The sequence below is a fragment of the Chelonia mydas genome, chromosome 14 (assembly GCF_015237465.2).
Source record: "Chelonia mydas isolate rCheMyd1 chromosome 14, rCheMyd1.pri.v2, whole genome shotgun sequence".
NCBI classification, from domain to species: Eukaryota; Metazoa; Chordata; order Testudines; family Cheloniidae; genus Chelonia; species Chelonia mydas.
Window position 1 is genome coordinate 17,098,294 of NC_051254.2, and position 26,776 is coordinate 17,125,069.

A 26,776-nucleotide genomic window follows, 5' to 3' on the forward strand; every position below is an offset into this window, starting at 1 on the left:
TGGGTTCTCTTCTTCCCCATTCCCACCCTTTCTATTACCAGTCCCTCTGAATCTGTTCTTGCAGCCTGCTCTGGATGCTGCAGTCTGTGTTCCATAGAGCAGCATATCTCTGCAACAAACCCTCCTTTCAAAACACACAATTGCAGCCCAGGTATAGAAAACCCTGCAACAATTACATGTATTTATAAGTTACCCAGCACACGCTTTTTGTCACACAGTCTTGCCGTAAGAAGACCTTTTGCTGATGGCTAGGCTTCCACCCCGCTCCCTTTTCCCCCTTTGTAAATGACAGCTCTTTGACTTAATTTTTTTTTGGGGCACAGAAATATTCATGGCTACTAACACCCTCCCTCGCAATGAGTGATTCCAACACTTGCCTCGCTCTGTGGGCTACATTGATTTCTCATTGTCTCTCTCCTCCTTGCTTCTTACGGATTTTTAAATAAATGTTATTAAAACTCTTTCGCTGTCGGGAACCAGCTGCTGTAAAAGGTCCATGGAATAGCACCTGCTTCCCAGGAAGTAGGGGCCTGGATCTAAACTCTGGATTCCAGAACCCCCAGTCTGTGAAGAGGATCAGGACCAGTTGCTTTGTCCACCACCCCTAGTAACCAGTCAGGATTGGGTAGCTGTGATATCTCGAGGTAGAAATACCTGCCTCCTGATGCTTCACTGTCCTGCACCTTGTGTAGTTCCTGACACCTATGCAAAATGGGTGTAAAGGGCTTCTGTTGTGGTTTGGTAAGCTTTTACACCCACCGCTCTAAGTGACAACATATTGTGCATCAATGGAGAATCAGACCAGTAGGGCCTGTGTGGTGGGTTTAAGTCAATGGGACCGATTCTCATTTACACTAAGGCTCTGGCAGCGTAAAGGAGTTTAATATGGGTGTGCAGGTAAAGCGTGCTCATTTTATGTGACCAGAGCATGAAGAGAGGCCTTAGTGTGAATAGAAAAGGAGTACTTGTGGCACCTTAGAGACTAACAAATTTATTTGAGCATAAGCTTTCGATACACTGTATTTTCCACTGAATGCATCCGATGAAGTGAGCTGTAGCTCACGCTCAAATAAATTTGTTAGTCTCTAAGGTGCCACAAGTACTCCTTTTCTTTTTGCGAATATAGACTAACACTGCTGCTACTCTGAAACCTGTCTTAGTGTGAATGAAAATCAGGCCCAGTGGGTTTACTCCTATTAGCAAGTGCACAGGTAACCCAGTGGTTATGTGTGACAAGTCCCCCTCTGTGCTGATCTACAGAAGATAGGAGTTGTTACAAGCTGCTAACTCTGGCGCTTTCGCAGCAGTTCAAGAGGCCCCTGGTTCAATTCCCAGTGTGTTGGCCAAGGTGACAGCTGCCTGTCATGCTCACCAGCCTGGGTAAGTGTTGTACAATCTAGCACTGGGTAGATAGGGTAGAGTTCGTGTGGTCCAAGGAGCTGGAGATGCGCGGGACTCAGGATACCTGGATTTGACATTAAACATTCTGTGTGACCTTGGACAAGCCAGGCCCCCTTTGTGTGCCTCGTTCCCCCATCTATAACACAAGGCTAATGAGGCCCTCCCTTGTAAAGTGCCCCTGAGGCCTAGAGATGAACAATGCAATATAAGAGCAACATATTGCTCTTGAGTTGTAGCATTTATGTCCTGCAGACAAGCCAAGTACTGCTGATAAGCCCAGGATCAAATACAATCTCTCAAATAGAATCTTTTTGAAGTTCAGAAACATTTGATTAATTTCCCGCCCTTCCTCATTGTTGTTCCTCTGAACTTCCAGCTTCCATCTAGCACCAGGAGCAGAAGCACTAATAAGGAAAACAGCCCATATACATCCAATTTCCCGCTCAGTTTTGTCAGCCAAAGCAGTTCAGATCCTTTGGATTAAGCTGCAGATAAGCATCTGCATGCTTATTTCATCCAAACCTGAACTCAAAACATTTTGAGACTCAGGGCAAGTGTACACTAGAAGCGCTACACTGGCACAGCAGCCAGTTACGCTGCTGTAGCTCATCTGCTGAAGACACTGTATGCCGCCGGGAGAGCGCTCTCCTGTTGGCATGATTACTCCACCTCCGCGAGAGGCAGGAGCTATGTTGGCAGGAGAGCATCTCCCGCCAACCTAGCGCCAGTGTAGACAGCGCTTGGGTCACTGTAACTTGCATCACTTCCGGGGGGGTCGGTCTTTTTCACACCTCTGAGCGATGTAAGTTAGACCGACGTAAATGGTAGTGTAGACCTGCCCTCTGTTATCACTAGATTTCAATGTGAAAATTGCTTTTCTCAGATGCCTCTGATTCCCAAATTCTGGAATAACCCCACTCCCCATGTGTCTTTGTTTTTAAACTCTGCTCTGACGTTTAATGTAAAAGTGCACAGGAGAGGGGCTGTACAATGTAGTAAATCTCAAGGGGTATTTTGTAGAAGCTTTAAAACATACACTAAGAGATTTTTTTAATAACCAAAAATCTTCAGAACATTCTTGTGCTAGCCAGACATGGAGTGGGCTCTCTCCTGTCAAGTAGGACCAAATCCTGTTTACTTTAGTCATAGGAGTATTGCAGACAGTGAGACAGCTAGTGGCCCCGGTTCAGCTGTCCCTCCCTTCTCAACAGAGCACTTACATTCATGCCTAATGCTAAGAACATGCTCAAGTCGTTTGCTGAATAGCAAGGGGCTTAGCTACATGCTTGAATGCTTTGCTGAAGTGGGCTCACATAAGGCAAGCAGGAATTGGCTCATAGTTGCTAAGTACTAGCTGTCCCTGGATTCTCCAGGGCATCCTGGCTTCTCTCTGTTCAAGTATAAGCTCTGTGGGGCAGGGATGGATGTTGGGCTAGATCCTCAGCTGGTGTCAGTGTGCATCTGGCCCATTATTTTATGTATTATAGAGAGCTGAGTGCATTGTTGGTGCTCTGTAAACAATAACACAATGGAAGAGGCTTTCTGGTGCAATGGTATAGTACATTAGTCCTTTACTTCAGGCCATGTGCATTCCAGTTCTGATTAGGTCAAAACAAGTTTGATGGTCTCAGCAGAGCACCTTGTGTGATTAGCACTCTGCTCCTAGAGACCCCAGCCAGGACAGCATGGGGTGTTAGAGTCCAGGAACTATTGTAGGGAGAACATGCCCAACAGCTGTCTACACTACAGCTGGCTTTTGCAAATGCTATCAGACTCTCCCTTTCATGAACACTACAGCTACTAATCCTTAGATAACCTTTTCTATTAATCTCAAGGTGCTTTACAAAGGAGGGTGAATATTATCCCCCGTTTCCACATGGGAAAACTGAGTCACTCTGAGAGGAACTGACTTGCCCAAGGTCACCAGAGCTGGGATTAGAAACTTGCTCCTCATTCAGTCAGCCTGTCAACTGAATCGTGCTGTCCCATTTGGCTGCATACAAAAAGACAGTGTCCTTTATAAAACATAGCACTCACACATACAGCTCCTTCCTTATTAGGCTTCTGTTGTTTATCACACCTCAGCCCCAGCTATTCCGATGTTAGTAAATATGCCGTTTTGTGTTGCTCATTGTTCACATTGCAAGGATTGTTCACATTGCATGAGGATTCTAAATACCTGATGTACAATTGATCTGTGCTTTGTGAGAATGATAAACTTGCCAGCAGAGAGCAGGTAGCGTATTGAGCTGGGAATGCAGTTTAGCCCTTACAGCGTGGGAAGAGTTCTGCAATGGGTGGATAGAGAGCCAACGTTTTCCCATCTGTCTGCAACACTGAGACCTGCTCCCAAGGAGAGAGGCAGAAGTCCATAGAATGTGGAGGGTTCCCTTTGGGCCCCACTGGCTTACCTGGGGAATAACATGCCCTGACTTCATATCAGAGAGTTTTGCCTCAATATCTTTGGAATTGGAACTAAAGGACAATGGCTGCTGAGCTGCATGCATCCTTCATGCCACACACAGGGCTAGTGGGGCCAGAACAGAGGATGAAGAATGGGGGAATCTACTGAATGAAAGACGGGAGAAGTATCTAGGACGGAGAGTTGGAGAATGGGTTTACAATGACGCCAGTGGTGCCAGGGAGCCGGGTCCATGCTCAGAAGGGGCCCTGGCCTGCTCCGCTTACACTGAGCCCCGAGACCCTGCCAGCTCACTCCCCCCGCCCATCACTTGCTCCTCTCAGCCAACCCGCTGGCTGGCTGGCTGAGGGCTCCTCTCTGCCCCGTGGCCCCACCCGCCGCCTCCTCTCTGCCCCCTGCCAGACCCCAGTGCACCTCCGGCTCCGGGCAGTCTCTGCTTCCCACCGCCTGTGGGGCCCCACCTGTCTCCCCGGAGCTGAACTTCCTGAGACTGTTGCAGAAGCCTGGCCAGTCTCAGCCAATTGTGGGGGACTGTGTGGGGGGCTTGGCTGGGCCCCTCTAAGCAAGTGGGTCCTGAGGGAACCCGGCCGGGGCAGTCCCTGGCCTGACTGTTTGCGCCACTCCCAAGGGGCTGGAGCGATTCCCCACCCCGGGACCAGCCCTGTCTATGCTGACGGCTCAGCTCGGCAGATATAGTCGCCTCCCAGCAGGGCCGGTGAGCGTGGTCGGGAGGCAGGGCGTGGGGGACTGGGTCTCTGGGGGGTCGAGGGGGTGCTGGGCTGTGGGGGGGCAGGGAAGATCTCTGTGTGTTGGGGCACTAGGGAGTGGGGGTTCTGTGTGGGGTGCTGGGCAGTTGTGGTGGGGCTGAGGGCAGCGGGGTGCTGGGCAGGGGTTGTGTTGTGCAGGGTGCTGTGCATTTGTGGGGGGAGTCTGCGGGGGCACTGGGCATAGTGGGTCTGGGGGGGCTCTGGCCATAGGGAGTTGCGGGGGTGTTGCAGAGGTGCCAACTTCCTGATTTCCCCAGGGGTGCTTGACCCCTGTTCTGCACCAGGCCCTGCCCCCACTCCACCCTTTCCCCCAAGGCCCCACCTCTTCCCGCCCCCACTTCACCTCCGTCCCACCTCCTCCTGCCCCATTCCACACGCCCCCAAGCGCCCCCCCCCTCGCTCCACCTCTTCCTGCCCCTGCTCCTCCCCCTCCCGCCCCAGCGCCTCCTGCCCCCTGCTGATCAGCGGCGCACAGGCAGCCCTGGGGGTGAGGGGAGGAGCTGATAGGCGGGGCCGCCGGTGGGTGCTCAGCACACATTTTTTCCTGTGGGTGCTCCTATTGGGTGTTGGGTGGCGGGGCTGTGTGGCCTGGCATGGGCCCGCCCCCGAGGGCACGGGGCATGCTGGCAGCACAGGGCTGGGTGAGGCACTGTGCATCTAGAAACTGCCAGTTTGTAAATAGTGCTCTCGCACTGGGCTGGGTGGAGTGGGGAGGCCCCTGCCCTGCCCCATTGCCCCCGGTTGGCCCCTCACTCTGGAGACTGACCTCCCTGTTGCCATGCTCCATTGCCTCCATGGGGGCCCACAAATATGTTTGGCACTAGGCCCACAAACGGTTAATCCGGCCCTGGAGAGAAGTCCATAGCCAGAGAGAGAGAGAGATACGCAGAGAGAAAGGGAAGCTGCCTCAGGAGCAGTAGGGACAGAAGGAGGAGAGACTGAATCCCACACATCCTCTGTCATTCCCTGAGTTACCAGAGGGTTGGAGCTTTGGAGGGGAGGTTGCTGTCCGCTCTCAGACAGGGGTGGGAGTCAGTGGGGTGGTGAGCTGGGCTCTGTGTTACTTAACAGCACCACTGGCTGGCCATTCTGCAGCAGCATCGTGGAGGAGTTTGGGGGTGGTGGGAAACTTGCATCAAGGACAGCAGGGAGGGCACAATAAGGGAAGAAAGGATTTGGCCTCTCTCCAGCTGCAGGTTCAGTCTGGAGTCCAAACCCCACCAAGGAGGGTCCCAACCAGTGTGCCAGCTGGCAACAATGGGGGCCTGGGAGGGAGAGAGATAAGGCAAAGTGTGGTGTAAAGCAGAGACACAGATGAGTGCCAGATGGATAGAAAGGGAGATGGGCCTGGGCCCAAGCCCCTAGCCAACCCCTCTTGGGAGATTTGGCATCCAAACTCAGAGGCTCAGGCTCCTCTCTCAGTAAAAGTCCATATCTGTGGGATTAGACTGTGGCTGGGGAAAGAACACATTCCCGTGCCCCATGTAGCTGCCTTTTCAGCTGAATACAACTGACAGCCATGAGGCTGCTTCTGACAGTGTGGGTAAATAAATGGCCTCTTTTCCATTAAATCCCCGAGCCCCCAGGTCAGGTGGGTTAATCAGCAGAGCGTGTCTGGGGTTCTGTGGATTGGAACAGCAGCATTGTGTGGCCTGCTTTCCACATTCGTCAGCCCTTCACAGCCGCCTTCGCCTCTGCCCTCCAATCAGGTAGATTGTGGCTTATTGTCTTCTTTTAATGCTGCTGAGAAGTTGTTTTTCCTCCCAGGGCTTGTAAAGAGCCTGGAGAGGGAAATAAGTAGAGGAGAGAGAGATGACGGCACTGCCGAGTGTAGTGCTGATCACAGCTAAATTCAAAGGGAAAGCTGTTTCTCTTTTGTTGTTGCTAGCAGGGAAGATAATCTCAGTGAAATCCATGCTTGGAATTCTTGTATGGTGCTGTATTGATCTGCAGGGCTATTAGTCTGATAAAGCGATAATGAAGTCCTTAACAGCTATATGCAATCCTTAAAGGGTAACATCAAATGAGCTCTAGGATTAATCAGCCTCATACCATCCCCCCAGTCTTCTAAAAAAAAAAAAAACCATGCTGAAGTTTTGCATTTTTGCCATGAACGTATGTAGATGGAAAACTGACGCCATTCTGCAGCTGGAGTGGCTGGTTGCTTGGGTCATAGGGCACAACAGTAACAGAAAGTGCCTGTCTGCTTTGTCTTGCTGAAATAACTTCAGCGAAGGAGAAAGAACCAGTTGAGCTTTCTGATCAGTGATGCATTTCACATGGATAACACCTTTATTTCTACGTGACTATCCATCCAATCGATTTATGTCTGTTTGCCATTCTACAGGGGACAAGGAGAGGGTCTTGGGAAGAAAGATGAATAGTCTGTATACAGACGCAACTATACTTTTTTTTTTTTTAAATAAACACAGTTAACCTGTGGAACTCACTGTTGTGGTAGTTTATTAAGGCAAATAATTTAGGATTTTTTGCAGAGGATTAGATGTTTATATGAATAATTGCACTTGCATTTGCACAAGGTGGGATACAAATTATAAGGGATCTCAATCTCCATGCTTCAGTGTATAAACTGATCGTTGGATGAGGTTAGGAACATACACTCTCTCCACTACTTGCCACTGATACAGTATTGTAACCTGAGGTTGCATTATAGAGGCTTTGTGACTTCCACTGTTTAATGTCAGGGCCAGGGTATTGGCCTGGACACCATTGGTCTGTTCGTGTATGACATTCCTTACGCAGACTCTCTTTGTGGGGCTGACTGTATCCAATACCCAAGTATGTCGCCTCTGATTCAGGGAACTGATGTTGCTCTTAGTCATACCCATGTCAAAGAGGAGCAGCTCCACATCATTCAGTGGGATTATACGAGTGTGAAATTGGTTTATAGTCCAGGAGTCCTAAAAGTCTGCCTTCCCTGTAGGGGGATTTCCTGCCCTGCAGATTGAGTTCCACTGAATAATAGTAAAAACAATGAGGAATCCTTGTGGCACCTTAGAGACTAACAAATTTATTTGGGCATAAGCTTTCGTGGGCTAAAACCATTTCATCAGATGCATGGAGTGAAAAAAACAGTAAGCAGAATATATATTTTATAGCCCATGTACTGTTTTTTTTTTCACTCCATGCATCTGATGAAGTGGTTTTAGCCCACAAAAGCTTATGCCCAAATAAATTTGCTAGTCTCTAAGGTGCCACAAGGACTCCGCGTTGTTTTTGCTGATGCAGACTAACATGGCTACCATTCTGAAAACTGAATAACAGTGTGTTCCTGTACATAAAAACTCCCTCGCTGCTAGAGAGGAGGTCGTTTAGTGTATGTCTACACTGCAGTGTAAATCCAGGGTAAGCGGAACTTGAGTCAGCAGACCCTGGGTTAGAGAACCCAGGGCTTTAGCGTCGACACTGAGGGTCATCCCTAGGTTAAGAATCTTCTAACCTGGGCCCAAGCTCAGGGCTCCAGCATCCACACTGCAGTACGCAGACCCAAGTCCAACCAGCCATATTCCAGACTTCCTAACGCCCTCCCAAAATGTTGCCGCTCTAGCCCTTTGTTCATGGGTCAGCGTAGGAAAACTTGACTGTCCACCAAACTTGATTGTCTGGAGGACAAAGAAAGTCAGCCCATGGGATTGTGGGATATTTTTGGCAGACTCCCAGAGCACAAATGCAGCAGGGTTGTGTCTGCACTGCAAAGCAATAGGGCTGGAACCCTGGGTTCCGGCTTGACTCAGGCTTGGACCCTCCAGCCCTGTGGATCCTGGGACCTTTGGTCATGATTTGTGTAAACACAAAAAGAGAGTTAGGCTTGAGCCTGAGTTTGAACCCTGGGCTTAAACACTGAAGTGGAGACGTACCCTTAAAGGCGCTAGGATGGTGAGATCAGACTAAGGAAATGCCCCTTTATTTTGGCATTTGAGAATCAAATACATCTCTTTTGGGGCTCACATGCAGCTGATTTTCTTCGCTTTCCTCCCCCAGGGCAAAGAAAAGTTCCTGGCCATCCTGAACAAGTACATGGAGATCCACGGCACGGTTTATTATGAAACCCAGCGTCCTCCTGAGGTCCCAGCCTTTGTCAAGAACCATGGCCTTCTGCCACAGCATGAGTTCCAGCAGCTTCTGAGAAAAGCCAAGGTACTCAGAATAGGGGTGTGGCCCTTTCATGTGGATTTCTGACAAAGTCCAACGTTACTCCTCCATAAAATAACCAGCTGCTGGTCAGGCGGACCAGAGTTGCCTTGAGAAATGTAATCTGAGGGGGAATTCATTAGCTGAAGCTCTTTTCGCTGGAGGAGGCTGAGGCTAGTGCCACTGAAGCCCTTGCTTGCAGGCCACATCAACTGCAGTAATTATCCAGGAGCTGAGCTGAGCAAATCGCAACAGCGAATTTGTCTGATTAATTTCCCCTTTTTACGAATTGTCAACGGTCAGTTCACAACATTCTCAAGTGTATTTGTTATTCAAAATCATTCACTAATTTCTTCAGCAAATAACTCTTAGTCTGCAGGTTATTTGAACGGTGAATATTACAATCGAATACACAACTTTTACTGAGACATCTAACTCACGTGATTTACATAGCTAGAACTCAGGTAAATGACTTAAGAAACCAGCTTACACAGCCCCAATTTCGAATGGTAAGATTGATTGTTGGATTGGTAGTTTGCCTTCTGTTGATTAATTACATCCAATCAGAAGAGAGAAACAATACCACGTGACTATCCAAAGATGGTGCAAATGTTGGATTTTAAATTTTACAATTGAATATACTATTTGGAATTGTCTCTTGGGAAATATTCATACTTTGGGGTTCAAATTTGTTTTTTGCAAGCAGTTGCTCTACTAGAGTTTAAGAGATTGAGCATTCGTGGAAAGTAAATGTGAATTACATCACACCCATTGTCACACCAAAGTTTGCTCTTGGGTTCCACTGAATGTTCATAGAACACTTTTTGGTCACTATTTGCTCAGCTCTGTCCAGGAGCGTGGGGTCTGTGGATTGATTGACTAACAGCATAACTAGGTCCTGAAATGCTCCTTACTGATATCGGAACCTGAGCCCAGTGCCATAGCACGTGCTAGCGTCAGGCAAAGTGCATACTTCCCAGACCACCCCCAGCACTGCCAACCCAGTGGCATGCAAGCCCCCTATTATATTCCAGCCCTTGGCTTTTCCTGGGTAAGGACTGCCAACTGTGCCTGAATTATGTGATGTGCAAATGCCCACTGGCACACTAAATACCCAAACTCATTTCATCCTGTTACCAGGAAAGAAAACCAGGTCTGTAGACAGGAGAAGCTAGGGCATGTAGCTGCTGTTCCACCTAGGTCTGGTACTGTTTTAGGCATGATTCTGATTTGATATCTAGCAAGCCAGCAGCTTTCAATGTGGAAACACTAGGACGAATACATGCATGATGTAAAGAGGTGCAACTTCCATTGATATTAATGACAAGGCCTCTGTTATAAATGAAGGGGTAAAGATGTACTGTGTACAGTTTAGCTTTGATAAAGACATCATTTTGGGGAGAACTTTATAACACATTTAAGCTATTGTGAATTGAACTACAAAGAATTTCACTTAGAGTTCAGTTAGATCAGCCTGTGTTTCTGCCGAGCTGAGCACCAGAGAGAGTTCAGATGAGTGAACTCGAGAGGCAGAGCTGCTAATGAATTAGATTGCAACGGATCTGGGCGATGGTGTTCTTCACTCAAGCTCACCAGGGTTTGTGGTTTTGCTTCCTGCAGCTGTTCATCGGATTTGGATTCCCCTATGAAGGTCCTGCCCCTTTGGAAGCGATAGCCAATGGGTGTGTTTTCCTGCAGTCTCGTTTCAACCCGCCGCACAGCTCCCTCAATCACGAATTCTTCAGGGGGAAGCCTACGTCAAGAGAGGCAAGTGGTTCTGCAGTGCTGTGTGCCGAGAATATTGCAGGTTGGCCTTAGCCATGGCATTTGCTCTGGATTCAAACCAAAGGGGTGGACCAGCTGAAAAGATCAGGCTCTGGATGCTCTTCCCCGCAGTTCAAAGGTGTGGTTAGCTGGGGGTAGGATCAGACCCTTGCCCTCCAATCTGATCTCTCCCCTCTCGAGACCTGGAGAAGATGGACAAAACGAGACCTGGGTTTGAATTTCAGCTCTGCAAAACAAAACCTGATCAATGAGGCTTTTGCAAAAATCCCACACCATGTCCTAACTGGTTACCCCAGAGACAGACTTCAGCCTGACCCTCCCTTTCCCAAACCTGGGGTTGTAGGCTCCCAGATAAGTTGGGATCTGAACTTGAATTGCTCCTGTGTGGTTTTCTAAAACAGGACTGAATATATATATATATATTTTTTGTGCAAACTCCCCTCCTGGGCCTGCCGCTGGCTATGAATTTAATCTGAGTGCAGCAGGAGCTCTTTAAAAGTTAAAGGGTTGAGAAAATTGAGCCTTGTATTATTAATAAAGTGGATAATGCCGTGTAAAGTCCCACATCCCTGCTGAGAAAGCCCCTCCACTGGCCACATCAAGGACCTCTTTCTCAGCTTCTGTTTCCGTCTGAGGCCGTTCCTTACCAAGTGAGTTAGAATCCACCCTAAGGTGTCTTCTATCCTGCCCCACCCTTGATAGCCTCCTTTCCACTGGCTCTCAGACTGGATTGCATCTTCTGTAGCCACCCTTCTCCAGGCAGTTGGGTGCTTCCGTTGCCTTGGCAGCCAGCCCGTTTGTCATCATTACAGTGTGGTGGCTGCACGCTCGCTTGCCATTCGTCTTGGCAATAGGCAGAGGCAGAGCAGAGCCACTGTAATTAGCTCCCGTAGAATTAATTCTCCTCCCGTGTCCTCTTTGTGTTTTGCTGATGTTAGCATAATGCAGGTTGTGTTGCGAGGGCCCCGGTTCGCACTCAGCGACTTGGCAAAACTGTGAACAGAGCAACCGCTACGGAGAGTGTGCATGATGTGTGGGTGTGTTTGTGTGTGAGATGGAAGGTGTTGGAATCATTCTTTCAGTGCAGCCAGCCCTGCTGCTTTTAATTTGTGTCATTATAACAGCCGAGCCTGCCATCCTTAGCTGCTCTCACTAGGGAGAAGCGTGCTGATGACAGCAAAGAAGCAGAAGAGAGGGATAATTAATTGCCATCATCTCTTTATTTATACGTATCTGAGCCTTCTGGGCAGGGCTGAGATCATGGGAAAGTTGAAGGTCTTTAGGGTAGATGGGATATTGGGTTTGGTTTTGTGTTTTAGCCCAGCTGATTGGTCGATATGTTAGGAGAATGGGGATTACCCGGGATTGGGGCCGTTGGTTTGCTCAATGGATGGTCCTGCCCTTTGGTGCAGCTGATGCTGTCTTCTTCTCAATAATTGCCAGGTTTACTTTGGCTCTGCATCTTTGGGGAATGCTGTGACCCAGAGGTTCAGTTTGCATCGCAACCTGCGGCTGGCAAGGGGCAGAGTCTGTAGCCTGCTGTGAAGAAGCCTCCACTGCGGCTTCTTTGCGTTAGTAGCTGGGCTCCAACTCACAGCACAGCTGTGTAAGCAGCGCCATGAATGGATTAGAAAACCAGCCTCCCTCCAGAAAGCAGCTGAAATATGGAAACCCGAAATGTCCAGGATGCAAAAAACCCCCACAAATGGTGAACTCTGCCCCCCGGGAAGAAGTCCAGCCCAAGGACTAGACACTCCTTAAGCCTATGAGCTCCATGGGACTTCACTGGCACCTCTGCAGAGGGGAGAATTTCACCTAAAGCCATTTGGCAAAACAATAAAAATCAATCTCTGTGCAAGTTCTCCCACCTCTAATGGATACTATGTCTCCTCTCCCCGGCAAAGGGCTGCGGGAGCATGATCACGTCTGGCAAAGCATAATGCTCATTATATAAAATGCTCTTTTTCACATCTTCCTTGCTTTCAAAGCCCCTTTGTAACCATTGCCAGTTTTCATCCTCCTTTCTGTTTAGAAAATGTCTCTTCTCTGCACCAGGACTCTTTCCTCTGACTTGTGCACCCCTTAAAAGTATAGCTTCAACTTCCACCCTTTGCCCTACTTCCTGAGACACGACCTGTGCTTGTTGGCTGCCTTGCAGCAATGTCAATGAGGCTGAATCAACCTTAAATAAGGCTTAAATGAAGGAGAAATGCATGGAGAGAAGGGGAAAGAAAATTGCTCTACAGGATGGAAAAGTGACTGCCAATAGGAAGCAATCCCCAGGGGAAGAGTCCTCACTGCAAACAGGAATGCTCAGCTTTAGTTTTGCAAATTCGAGGGTGGTTCGGATTCTAGTTCCAGTTTAGCCCAACACCAAACTTCATGTTTGATCACAGATTTGACATTTGTCTCATCTTTGTAATGAGCATTGTGCTTCTACAAAACCTTGTAGTCAGGTCTTAGTTTTTCAAACCTCACTGATGGGGGAGGTTCCAATCTGGGATGGATTTCATCTGAATGTCTGAGGTTGAGATTTGCCCAGTTGCTGAGGGGCAAATTTAATTTTATTGGGACTTAGGCATTCAAAACCATTAGGCTGTTTTAAAATATCAGCCTAAAGGCTGAGAGCAGGTGGGTTTGGATTAAAGGTTCCACTTTGGATCCATCTCTGCATGCAATGGTTTTAGTAGCTCTCATCACTGTTCCTGCTGCCATCGGCTCACCTTTCACATTGCCTAGCTGCAGGGAGGTCACTGCGTGTGGCCACAGTGCCTTCTGCAGGGAATGCCACACAGTTCATTTTTTGTTTCCTTTTTCAGGTGTCCTCCCAACACCCCTATGTGGAGGACTTCATAGGGAAACCTCATGTGTGGACGGTGGACTACAATAACTCAGAGGAGTTTGAAGCCGCTATCAAAACTATCATGAGGACCAAGGTAATTCCTGGCAGAATTCATTGAAACACTGAGACAAGCTCATTTGTTGCTGAGACAGAGAGAATGGAGGGCTGGATTTGCAGGAGTCAAGAACAAGCAGTTGTTAGCAGCCCACGTGTCCCTCTGTGACTGTCCCAGCATTAGTGGCTAGTCACTTCTCTGGAATTGTTTGCACATGCAAGCCAGAAATCCCAGTGTCTCAGGACAGGAGGCAAGTAGCTCTTGGCTTTCAATGGGATTTGTGCTCCTAAGTTGCTTAGGCTCTTTTGAAAACCCCACTCAATGGAGTTATACTAGTTTAACTGAGATCAGAATCAGACCCAGCAGGTATGGATAGCTTGGACTCTGTAGTAACTTACCTGGAACAAACCTCCACACCTCTTGGGTTTCACCCACCAAAGCTTAGTCCTATCTATGGGGCCAGATTTTCCAAGAGCTCAATTCCCAGTAGACCTCTAAATAAGTTGATGGAACAACTTCAGCTGCTGGGCTCTAAGCACTTGAAAATCTGGCACGTAGGTTCCTGCATGGAAACTGAGCTCTCTGAAAATCTCTCCAGTAATGTCACCTGTTCAACTCTCCATCAACTTCCCACTCCCCATCAGTTAGGAAGTTAAACCCACTCATTTAACCAGGATGCAGTTTTCCCATCATGCATCCTCCTTCCCAGTGCTGGGATATTCCACAGCAAGCATCTGGGACTGCCAACCCTGTCTCTTGTAAGCAGGTAGTATTTTTTGTCGGCCTTGTATCTCCCCATGCAAGTGCTGCAAAAGCTACAGGTCACTTCACCTACCGTTCCTCTGCTGCATTTCATTTAATTATTAATTATTATTATTTGCATTAAACAATTCCATATGAAAAGCCTCAAATCCCTCCTATTAAATATGAAGAGCTGAAGAAATGCAGAAAAAAAAAAAAGCCTTTTGAAAAATGCAGCAACTGCTGTGTGAGCCGACTTCTCAAAGACTTTTAAAAATTATCCGTCATGAATATTTACCTCCCCAGTGGCAGGAGCCTTTCAAGTTGTCCAAATTATTAAAGTCAATTTTCCTGGAGGGGAGAAAAGTGCTGATCTCCAGTTTGCTCACAATTTGCTTTGGGTAGGGTGAGGCGTCCCTGTTGTTACAAAGACCATACACCACGAAATAGCATCTTAATAAAAAATGGCCCTGCATCTGACTCAGATTAACAGGAATCAGGGAATTTAATAGATTCTACAAGGGTTTTTGGGGGGTTTTTTGAGTGAATTTGTAGTGTTCATGTCAGATTGAGAGCAGCAGAGATCCAAGTCCTCCATCCAGAGAGCAAGCTGTGCTGCGGTGTAGAGCTCCCCTGCTAATATTCCTCAGCCCAGATCTGTTCAGTTTCTTTGGCCCATTCAGTCCTTGCTTCCTCTGTGAAGCTGCCATCAATCAGGCTGATCCACACCAGCAGGGGGAGTATTGTGAGCCACCCCCCTTCTCCTGTCACAGCCATCACATGGAAACACTCTTTAATTGTTACTCAGCATGAGTGGCAATTGATCTGGGGGCTCGTTCTGTAGTGCATAGCCGTCTCCATAGCTACGTCCATTCCCCCAGGGGAAATCGCTCACTAGAAAGTGAATTACCAAATTAAAAAATATCCCTAAATTGCAAACTGTTTAAATTCCTAATTCAGTAACACTCCTTGGGTAAAAACAACGAGGAGTCCTTGTGACATCTTAGAGACTAACAAATTTATTTGGGCATAAGCTTTCGTGGGCTAAAACACACTTCATCAGATGCATGGAGTGGAAAATGCAGTAGAGAGGTATAAATACACAGCACATGAAAAGATGGGAGTTGCCTTACCAAGTCGGGGGGGGGGGGGGGGGGTCAGTGCTAATAAGCCAGTTCAGTTAAGGTGGAAGTGGGCTATTCTCAACAGTTGACAAGAAGGAGTGAATACCAAGGGAGGAAAAATCACTTTTGTAGTGCTAATGAGGCCAGTGTAATCAAGGTAGCTCATTTCAAACAGTTGACAAGAAGGTGTGAGTATCAGCAGGGGGAAATTAGTTTTTGTAGTGACCCATCCACTCCCAGTCTTTATTCAGACCTAATTTGATGGTGTCCAGTTGCAAATTAATTCCAGTTCTGCAGTTTCTTGTTAGAGATCCATCAAATTAGGCCTTGCTGCTCTTTCCCTGGACCTCCTACTCTGCTGCCCGCAGGATTTCTTCTTCCCCCTTCTAGTTAAGCCCATCCTTCAGTGCCAGGATTCCATGGCTCTTCCTTCTCCTGGGGTTGCTGCTTTTCTTCTCTCTAAGCCTGGAGCATGACTGCCGTCTTCCACACTGCAGCCCTTTCTGCTGCAAACTTCCTGGCTCGATATCTTGGGCAGCATCTCCCCCAGCTGGGCTTGATCAGCCATTAGTCATTTTTAATCAAGCAGACTCTCCCCCTGTAACGTTAATTGGCCTGATCTGCCCCACCTTAGCCCCTGCAGGGCTGGTGTGGGGTGAACAGCCCACCACACTAGCCAAACCCCGATCGCCGTACTGACTAGTCACTACTGAGGGATCAATACTCAGGGCCAGATCCTTAGCTGGTGTCAAGTAGCATAGCTCCACGGAAGTCAATGAAGCTACACTATTAACTTGCACCAACTAAGGATCTGGCCCTCAGTTTCCTATTATAGAATTACATTTCTAAATCATTCCTCTGGTGCCTGGCAGGTGATCCTCTGGCAATGGAGTCTTCAGCCCCAGCAGCCTGCAGACACAAGCAGAGGATTCCTCAGCTGCTGAGGCCAATGTAGAAGTAGCCCACCAGGAAGGAAACTGTTCCTATCTGCCTTACGGTGGGTTGGGGTAGCCTTTGCCGGGAGCAGCCTGAACAAATTCAGGAGCAGCTGGTGATGGCTTCCTATACTGAGCTCCATTGGCTGTATACACAGTATGGTATGACCCTCGGCTGATTGGTCAAGGCATGGGGCCGAATGGGAAGGGTCCATAGGAAGCAGCTGGACTAAGCTGTGGCCTTTTCTGACCACTGGCAGCAAATTTCACCTGGCCTCCCACTCTTGTGAAGATCTCCCCAGTGGTGCAGCAAAGACAGTGGGAATGCTTGCCTAGCCTCCCCTCCCTCCCGAGCAGTGAGAACAGCCCTGTGTCCCTCCCACCATGCAGGAGAGACAATGGGAATACTGGCCTGTGCCTTTCCAAGCCGGAAATTGGGCTCTAAAGAAGAGGGCATAGATAAATCAAGAAGGGCCTTTGTGATTTTGCTACTGCTCAGTGGCATGGTGTTTTTACAGTACGAGGAAAGACTGAACGAGGGATTGCAAGAATGAGGTGGGTATGGAAAGAAAGAGAGTAGATCATGTGCCATCTAAAGTAGCCAGTAGGAAATGCCACTGGGGCTTTCCTCTAAGTATTGGGGAAGATCCTGGGTCTGGCTTCTCTAGGGAATAGAAACGAATCTTTTGTTGTGGCTCTAGATGATAGAACATCTAACAGACTGATGTTCCAGTGCCCTTGGGAACTTGATAAACCATCTGCTTTCCAAACAGCAGCACCAGGTGCTGCCATGTATTCAGTGCTCTTGAAGGATAGCACTCCCAAGTGGCATTTCTTTGAAAGGCAGCAGAGCACCAGAGCTGACAATCTGTGACACTATTAGGGCTCGTACCCGAGCTCTCCCCATATGACAGCAGCTTGTTAGGTGTGGGATCTTTGGAGTCGGTTATGGGCACTCGCGAGCTGTAGTTTGTTTTGATCTCGTCTCATCTCTTCTCCGCCAAAATATTGCAAAGAATGTATCAAACCACCATATACAATTATTCATCATTAGGTGCATCTCAATTAAAATTAAATTTTCAATAATTATGTCCCTGACACTGGGCTTCCTGTCAGCTGTCGACAAAAACTGAAGTGAGCCGCATTGACCATCTCTGTTCCATCTGCGCTGGTGAAATGTTCCCAAAGAGAGAGGGTCTCAGCTGCCGAGCTGGTGTTTAAAGGGCACATGTGTCACATCCTCTGCATGTTACAAGATGAATTAATGGAGGTCACGTCTTTCCATCAGCAGTGTAAAATCAGCAAAAAACTAGGGGTGTAAAAAAAAAAAAGAAAGTTATCAGATCTCCACACAGCAATGCCAGCAGCTCCACCTCTCTCCAGAAATAAAATGGGACAATGTCTATTCTCTCCTTTTTGGGCCCACTCAATCAGCTGCCAGAGGGGGTGAGTGCATTAGCCTTTCACCTTTTGAAACATGGATTCTCTAGTGCCCAGCACTGTGTGCAGTTATTTACTCCAGTACCCGGTGAGTGTAAAATCCTGCCACCCTGATTGGGCACCTATTTTGCACTCAGTTTGTACTGGAGAAAATGACGACACAAGGTGCAGGACAACACGGAAGCAGACCCATGGATGCCAATCCCCACTGAAGTCACAACTGGCATTAAGTTTATTAGTCTTTCATCCTAGTGTGTATTACAAAGCCGCTGCCTGCTCTGGCCTCAGTTTCTGCTGGAGGGAAGCTCAAGACCAGGATAGGTCCATGGTGCCATGGCTCAGGATTCACATGGAGTAGCAGAGCTGTGTGGGACCCAAGACTTGACTAGCAGACGGTGCTGCAGGGCAGGGATTCAGGTACTGGCAGAGAGGCACATGGCCTCAGATTGGAATAGCAGTTGGTGCTGCAGGTCAGGATTGGGTCCCTTGGCAGAACTGTTTGAAGAAAGCATAAACTAGTACTCTTCGTCTCGCACCTTAATGAGTATTAACGGACTCCCAGCTCTGCAAGGGGAAACAAAGAAGAAAGACGAAAGCCTTGTGCTGCTCACACAATACTATCTCTTCAAACAGATGAATAAATTACTTGTCCCAACTTCAAAGCTGGGCTCACTTCTCCTCTCATTTAGACCGCTGTAAATCTGAAGTAACTTCAGTGAAGTCAGCAGAGTGACTCTGGATTGATTTTGGTGTGAACGAGAATGGGATTTGGTCCTGTAGCAGGTGACTGCAGGAAAAGTTTTGGGTGCACAAAGGTTCCTCATAAAAGGCTTTTGCTGGGCTCATTGGAATCCCGTCACACATGCACATGCACTCATTTAAGATGAAGATTCTGGGCAACATTTTCAGAAGTACCTAAGAGACTTAGGAGTCTAAGTCCCATTTTCAAATGTGGGTTAGGCAGTCTCACTGGAAGCCAATGGGATTTAGGCTCCTGAATTCCTAAGGATACTTCTACACTGCAAAAATATCCCTGTAGCACCAAATCTCACAGCCCAGGTCAACTGCCACAAGCTCATGGGGCTCGCATTATGGGGCTACAAATATCAGTGTAGATCAGAGGTAGTCCATTATTTTTTGTTAAGGTCCAAATTTCTTGGTCAAGGTACGGTCAAGATCCAGACTCCAGGGAAAATAATAATAAAAAAACCCAATTATAATAATAAGTAAATATAAAGATTTCAGGGTCTGTTCAAAAGCGTCTGCTGATCCAGATTTGGCCCACACTCCACCTATTGGCTGGTGTAGTTGTTCCTGCTCAGGCTGGAGCTTGGGCTCTGAGACCAACCCCCATTGCTGGAGTGAGGCACATTGGCAAGGCATTATGGGTAAGCTTGTCCTGACATGACTTGACCCGAATCTGTTCTGTTGAGAGAGACCTTCGGGGCTATCTCGGTGCTATCAGTCTTTCACCAGCACTGAGGGTCTGATCCACAGCTCATTGCAAGACTCCCATTGCCCTCGGTGGGTGTTGAATTGAACGGCATTTGCTTTAAAAGAGGAAAAACTACAGCTCAGCTGTCACAATTTTATTTAAAACGTGCAGTGACTCTGGAGGAGACTGGTGGGTTTTTTTCCACTGGGACATGTCTTCTTGGGCTAATCCCTTACCAGGTTAGAGCTCCTTTTAAAAGATATATATAACCTCTCTGGGAACAGGGAGAGAATGTAAAGTAACTCACAGCAACTTCCCCCCCCTTTTTTAAGGGCTGGTTTATTAGAGATGCTGTCAAGGCAATTAGGCCTAAAAATTGACCTAGCATAAAAGCCTTATTATGGGCTTTTGCTGCAAGATTTCCCCTGGTATTTTGTCTTTAAAATAATGTTTTATGCAGCAGGAAGAGAAAACAAAATCCCTTGGGAGGGAAGAGAGAGAGAAGAAAGAGAGAAGGTGGCTTAGGGTAACTGTGTCACAACTCCGAGAGTTTCACTAGAAAGTGTCTGGAGAGTGCTATTAGATCTGTTTAGCTGAATGTACTGGAGCTAAGTCTTGAAGAAATGTTATATGTGATGGAGTTCTTTTTAGATACCAAGCATATCGCCAGTAAAGTTTGTTCTCACTGTCTGGGTCTCACTATGACCAATCACACTTAAGTGTAGCTGCTGCCGACAAGTTCTCACATGCAAGTAAATAAGGCAATCCATGGTGCCAGAATATTACAGGAAGAACATATGCAGCATCATTCTAGAAGGACACCTACTGTGTTGGTCATTTGGTAGCCAAGCCCTAGGATGAAGCCCTGGTGACAGCCGGACTTTTTATGCATGTGGCTATACATGTCCCCCCCAGATCAAATAAATTATTTGAGATTCAGATGGCAACCTCATTCCAAAGCCATGAAGTTGTTTACATTTGCTGGAAAATGGACCTTTGTTCTCTGGACAGGTGTTTGAATTTTAGCTTGAGCCTGGGCTCGGTTTGTGACAAAGCCCCATTTCAGGCAAGTTGTGTGGGGTTTCAGAAGGAAAGTCCCGTCCCCTTCTCCCAGGCTCAGCACTGCAGCATTCAGAAGCATCTGTAACAAGTCATGGATGCACTTTTTGTGTAACATGCTTAGTAATTTCTTGTTTTCCCCGGTGCTTATTGTTACCAAGGATTCCTGACCTATTTATAATAAAAACTCAAATAGAGGCGGCATCAAACACCATAAACTCAGGCAAGCAAATCAGTGGGCAGTCACAGGTAGCCAAAAAGAGAGCGAAAAGCAAGGAGACAAATTACAGCCCACCAGGAAATGTGACGCTGGAAGAATTGTCCTGGTGATGAATTACAGCTGTTACATGGAGTTTAGAGGCGAGAGAAGGAAAGAGGTTTTCATTTGAGGTCATTTTCTTGGGCTTCAGCTTTTACATTGTCAAAAATAGTTCCCACATAAGCAATATAATAGAGCCAGTATTCCGGTGTAATGAAGGGAGAAAGCTTCATTATATTAAAGTCAAACATACAGGAATATAATGAAAAATTATATATTTCAGGCTATGCTTGGGAGAGTGGCATATTAAGCATTGCAGTGAAAATAGCTGGTTAAAATCTCTCCAGTCTGCTGTTACACACTGTTAGGCAATTGTGTGATTTTCTATTTATTTGTCTGATGATGTTTGGATTTTTATTATTATTATTTTGAGTGAGAGATTTAATATTCCCTTTGGCGCTGCGATTCCTCTCGGAGACTCAGCCCCCTGCAGAGAAATCCCATCTCTACATTTATTCCTCAGGTACCTACCTGGGATTCTAAATGCTCCATCTGACAACAGTGGGCTCCATTCACCATTGTTCTGCTGCCCCTTTGCACCTTCAGCGCGAAGGGATCCTGGGGCTGGTTCTGTTGGCTCTGCGCTCACTGGCGAGCACCCCCAGCAAAGGGGGCATTCCGAGGTGCACTGGGGAGGCCCGTGCCAGGAATGGGGGAATCGTGGCTGGGGAAATTCTAAACCTCAGCTGTTTCCCAGCTGCTGCAAAGCCCACAGTGGCCATATAAGTCAGAGCTGCCCAGCCTGTGCCGGGTGCTGAACTGGCTGCCAGCAGCCCCAGGATCGGGGGGGGGGGGGCCGGTGTCCTGGCACTGGGCTCCACGCTTGCACAGGGATGAGCTGGGGCTCCTGTCTTCTGTCCCCATGAGCCTGGGCACACCACTGCATCCTGCGCAGCGATGGTGAGTGATGGAGGTGTTGTGCTGTTGCAGAGTGGGGTGAAACCAGGGCGGTGTGACTGTATGTTGTTGGTGCTGGGGGTACAGCACCACTAAGCAAGGGGACATGCACATCTGGCAATTGGTGACTCCTCATTCAGCATGGAGCGCCACCTCTCCCTCCTCTCAGGTCATGTGCTACAGGTAGGGTTGGCTCTGTCGCATCTGTGGCGAGGTTTCCAAGAGTGTCCCAGCCACGTGGCTCCGTATGACCCTTTCACGCACTCACACCTCACTCTACTGCAGTAAAAATCTTAAAGGTGGATTTATTATGATGGACTCACCACCTTGGCCATCTAAGCATGGGCTAGATTCATAGACTCATTTCACGGGTTACTTCCATCCATGCTGCACCTACCTTTCCCTGCCTTATGGTCCATTCACTCCCCTCTCTTGTAATGGGGAAATGGAGAGACCCTTGCCCTCAGACAGCAGGGCAGATAATGTGTCCAGTCAACGGGATTTGGTTCTAGGACCTCCTCAGTGTTGTCGGTGTGGCTTGTGTGGGAGTTCTCGCCGCATGCTGTCCCAGCTCTGCACGTGTGGCTGGCTCAGCGGATCCCAATAGAACCTGCCCAGAAAAACCACAGTCTCGGTTCAATGGCGAAGGTGCTTGGCCGGGTTTATTGTCGACTAAGCACCCGTATTAGCACCCCTGCTTAGTGGCTATAGGTACACTAACACACGTGTGCCCGTCACAATGGACCAGCTCAGTCAGCAGCAGGTCTTTCTGCTGCCCCTTAGGCCAGACAAAGGGTTAAGGCGACGTGTCCCAAGATTTATAGACTAAGACAAACAACCTGGGCTAAACAACCGACATGCCAGCTTCCGTGTTTCGTGATATGTTTGCTACCTCCTCTCATTCCTTTCTCCTGTTGTTTCAGACAAAATATTCCTGTTCACCACTTCTGTCAGGGTACTTTACTCCTGATGTTTCTGACAAAATATCTCTGTTCATCACTTCTGTCAAACCATCTTATCCTGTGCTAGGTTGGGGTGCACTTGTGCCAGCCTGCTGGAATGTGTTTACATATTCGGTGTGTTTTAGCGGTGCCAGCAGGACCTGTGCCAAGACACTGAACTTGCATGCCCTGACTTTGGTTCACAGTTCAGGCCTCAAGTCTTGCATCAGGCCTAATGCTCTAGGCTCTCTCTGCTACACTCGGGTCTCTGTCTTCTCTCCTCGTCCCCACCCTCCCACTCATCCTTCTTTATAGCTGAGCAGATTTGCATCTCATCCCAAGCAGAGCTAAGAAATCTTATTTCCTCTTTAGCCTCTTGTGCCACCTGTCACAGTAACTCTTGCTGGTGATTTTTGATGCCTCTTCTGTTAACACTTCATCATCTGTTCAGTGCCTGGTAGTGAGAAACGAGGCCTGGACTGGGGGAGAGATGTTCTGTGAGGGCAGTGTTTCCCTGCTCACTGCATTTCCTCCTCTCCTACCGCTGTTCTGATTGTTCACCTTCGCCGCTGCTCACGTCCCCCGTCCCCCCCCGCCGCCTCCTTCTCCCATTGCCACCACATCTTCTCTGCTCACCCTTAACTCTGTGATCAAAACACTCGTCCCCTCTGCACCAGCCCTGGTGTCCCGTCTGTTATCCATCTTTCTTCAGGCTTGTTTGCACTCGCTCTCTTGTCTTTTTTTCCCTTCTGCTTCTAATTCTGATTGTGTGGCTGGGACCACAGCAGAGTGCCAATTTCTTGAAGATAATTGTTTAATTAAAATATGACAGGCCTGGCCTCCTGTTGACAGCCACGCTGTTGGTGATGTTGGTCACAACGGGAACATTGGCTGCCACGAGAGTGACAGCTCCCTGTGAAGGAGGAGAAGACTCTGGGTACAGGCAGGCAGGAGTAGAGACTTAGGGCTAGATTGTGCCCTAGTGGGACATGGAGGGACCATGCAGCATCCGAGATCCCCAGGAGGAAATCAACGAGAATTCCTGTGGCACGAACTGCAGCAAGCATACTGTATCAGGGCTAGCTAGCCTGAACACTGTGCCGTAGTTCAGATACAGAGGAACCACCTCCCGGCCCTTCTAAGCCTTTGCCGCTCGGTGGGGACTGACACATTTAGTTCCCTTGGTGATTTTTGTGTGCGTGATGTGGACACTTGTCACTGGGATCTGGAATGAAAAACTATCCAACTCATTTAACACGGCCACCAAACAACTAGCCAGAATTAGCCTGGACAGATTCCAACTATCAACCTACAGTACAAGGAAAAGGTTCTGTATCCCATTAATAATCCCTTACCCTTCTCAATACCTTACTAAGGATACATGAAAAAGGAGAGGGATTATGTGTTACCCAACTTCTCACTGCCCCTAACCTACCACAGACTTGTTTCATCCACCCGTTACAACCTCTCTTTTAGGTTATGAGCTTTTGTAGGCAGGGACTGTCTATACAATGCCTCACACAATGAGGCCCTGATCTTGTTGGGGGCATCTCTGGTGCTGCTGTAATACAAATAATGAATAGGAATAAACTGAACTTCCTTGGCAATGCCAGGATTAAAAGGGGGGGGGAATCTGCCTCCCCTTAAATCTGTGTCAGGCAAAATGGAGGACAATTCACAGCATTCTGCTGGTAAAGAGTGAAACAGGCAATTGCAATTTGCTCTGCGAAAGGAACTACTATTTAAAGAACGCTCAGAAGCGCCCATCAAATCCTTTTATCCAAGTTCCCAAGTCAGGGCGAGCTCAATAATTCATAGGCAGGATCAGCGCCTGTCATTATGTCGAAACTGATTACCGCGCACACCTGTAATTAGATATAATGGGTGTAATTTCCAGTCTCGCTGAGATATTTATGGCAGGAAGTTGCTTAGAGATATCTTCTCTCCAGGCTGAGCCTTTTGAGTTTTGGTTTGATAAGTACTTCAAAAGGAGACAAATAATTCTGAGATTTACTGTTGGTGAAACGAAGGAACAGCATTTTCAGAAAAAAATAATGTAGGCATCTCTTAGTTTGGGACCTATTTACTGAAGGTGCGTCCCGCTCTGGAGAGGTGCATCTGGGCCAGGGGCGGAGTACTGCACAAGTGCCCTGCTGCATCTCCCCTGCCATCCCATTTTTACCTACTTAGGCAATTCCCCTCTGGAAGACTGGGTCAGTGTGATGCTTTGGGGGTTCACCCAGACCAATAAGGGGTTGTGTCACTGCCTGCCCTGTAATCTTGGGTGCTTCTGTGATGTGCACTTTGGCTCAGAGCCCTGATACACCAACAGCCCGCTTTGCTGCTCCTTTAAAGAGACTGAGGATTTTACCTTTCAGTTTGAAACGCTACACCGAGATGATTGCGTGATAAAAACAAGATTATGTTTATTAAGACAGAACAGGTATTGAAGTGATACCAAGTAGAAGGAATTGGGATAGAAATGGTTACAAACAAAGGTAAAATTATGCTTCTAAGACTAAACCTACCCTAACAAACTAGAATCTTTTGTTCAAAATAGTTTTATCGCCCCAGTTGCTTTTCCAGCATGGCCGGCCAGTTCTTAGCCAGGATCTAACACAAAGCTCAAAGCAGTAGCGTTTTTTTTTCTCTTCAGCTGAAGGAGACCCAAATGACTTTTTCTCCCTGCTTATATCATCAAAGTTAATCTTTGTTTTCAGCATCAGGAAGCCCTCCTGGGGGCTCAGCTTGCTGTGTCCAGCAGGGAAATGACGCCATGTTAATTTTTGCAGTCTCTCCCTCCCAGTCCAATTAGTTAAGTGGTTATCTCCCCCACTCCCTTGTTTGATGGCTTTGTTTACCTTTTATGTACATGTACCTTTATTGTGTGTCTTTGTTCAACCTACATTGGAGGCACATTCAAGTAGGGGGGACCACATTCCTTTGTCTAAGGTGGGGGGGATTTAAGCCCTTCCTGCCAATCGCATTTTAAGACCATATGTCCAGCACATATTTCGAATTTTTCATATATCACCCCAACATACGCACCACACCATAATATTAATGGCCAATGCATTACCAGTTCGCATAGGATACTTTACATGACACCGTTTTGATACAGATTATGACAACAGTGAGTTGGGGTGATACACTAAGCTGGTCAGGCCAGCTGAGACACACTGCTACTTACCAGGCAGCTTCTAGCCCTCTGGCAGTGGGATGCTATTAGGGTCACAGTCAGGAATGGCCTATGAGCTCCAGAAAATCAATGTGTCCAGGGCTGAAAGTTCCTTCCAGGAAGTACGTCCTTCCAGGAATAAGTGTGCAGCACTGTAAGAGTTGCAGTGTTGCTCACAGTGGAGACATTGTTGCCTGTCCTACAAGGGAGTCAGTAAGCAGCATCGCCCATGTGTGGAGAATGAATCTATCTATCCTCATCACTGTAGTATCTGAGCAACCATTAAAGAAAGGTGATGAGAGAGAATACTGTGATAAGAGTACCTGTGCACAAAGCAAGAAATACATTAACAGAAAGTGGTGGACAGTTATCAGTTTCAGGCAGTGGCTGTGATTTTCCAGTGCGTAGTTGTAAATTTCAGGATGTGAGGGTAACTGTTCAAGGAAACAGGGATGGCTTTACGTCATTCCTCTGCCAATACTCTACTGATTAAAAGCGAAAGTAGAAAGAATCCTCCATAAGGACAGCAGTGTTTCATAATCCATGCTAAAAATATGCCATTCATTTAAATGATAGTGCCAATCCAAAGAGAAGAAGCTGAATGCTGTGTATAAATAGCAGACAGAACACGGGGGCGGTGTGTCTGAAATCACACTGACTCAGAGCTGCTGAAAATACATTTGCTTTATCCCAGCATCCACACTCTGCCAAAAGCTTCTTCCTGCTTCACAGCCCTGGGTATTAGACTGACTGCAAAGACCCAGAATCTAGGTGGCTGAATGTTGTCTGCTTATTAGGATTAGGTATGTGTGGTGGGAGGGAATTGACTCATGGAATCTCTTTGTTACACAAATTTTGAATTACCTGGGCCATCCCTAACTTTTTAATTCCCATCTCCATTAGTCTTATGATCTATCTATCTATCTATCTATCTATCCCTAATCATAGAATCATAGAACTGGAAGGGATCTCGAGAGGTCATCTAGTCCAGTCCCCTGCACTCATGGCAGGACTAAGTATTATCTAGACCTTCCCTGACAGATGTTTGTCTAACCTGCTCTTAAAAACCACAACCTCCCTAGGTAATTTGTTCAAGTGCTTAACTACCCTGACCGTTAGAAAGTTTCTCCTAATGTCTGACCTAAACCACCCTTGCTACAATTTAAGCCCATTGCTCCTTGTCCTCTCCTCAGAGGTTAAGGAGAAAATTTTTTCTCCCTCCTCCTTGTAACAACCTTTTATGTACTTGAGAACTATTATCATGTTCCCTCTCAGTCTTCTCT

General features: G+C 47.5%; 1 protein-coding gene across 1 annotated transcript in view; it reads left to right on the forward strand.

The window, feature by feature from the left end:
- Nucleotides 1-26,776, forward strand: part of MGAT5B (alpha-1,6-mannosylglycoprotein 6-beta-N-acetylglucosaminyltransferase B) — a 177,251-nt gene that overhangs the window by 133,003 nt on the left and 17,472 nt on the right. Inside the window, exons 13-15 of the mRNA XM_037914627.2 lie at nucleotides 8,593-8,748; nucleotides 10,363-10,509; nucleotides 13,347-13,463. Coding sequence (XP_037770555.1) covers nucleotides 8,593-8,748; nucleotides 10,363-10,509; nucleotides 13,347-13,463 — 420 coding nt within the window. The remainder of the gene's footprint in view (nucleotides 1-8,592; nucleotides 8,749-10,362; nucleotides 10,510-13,346; nucleotides 13,464-26,776) is intronic.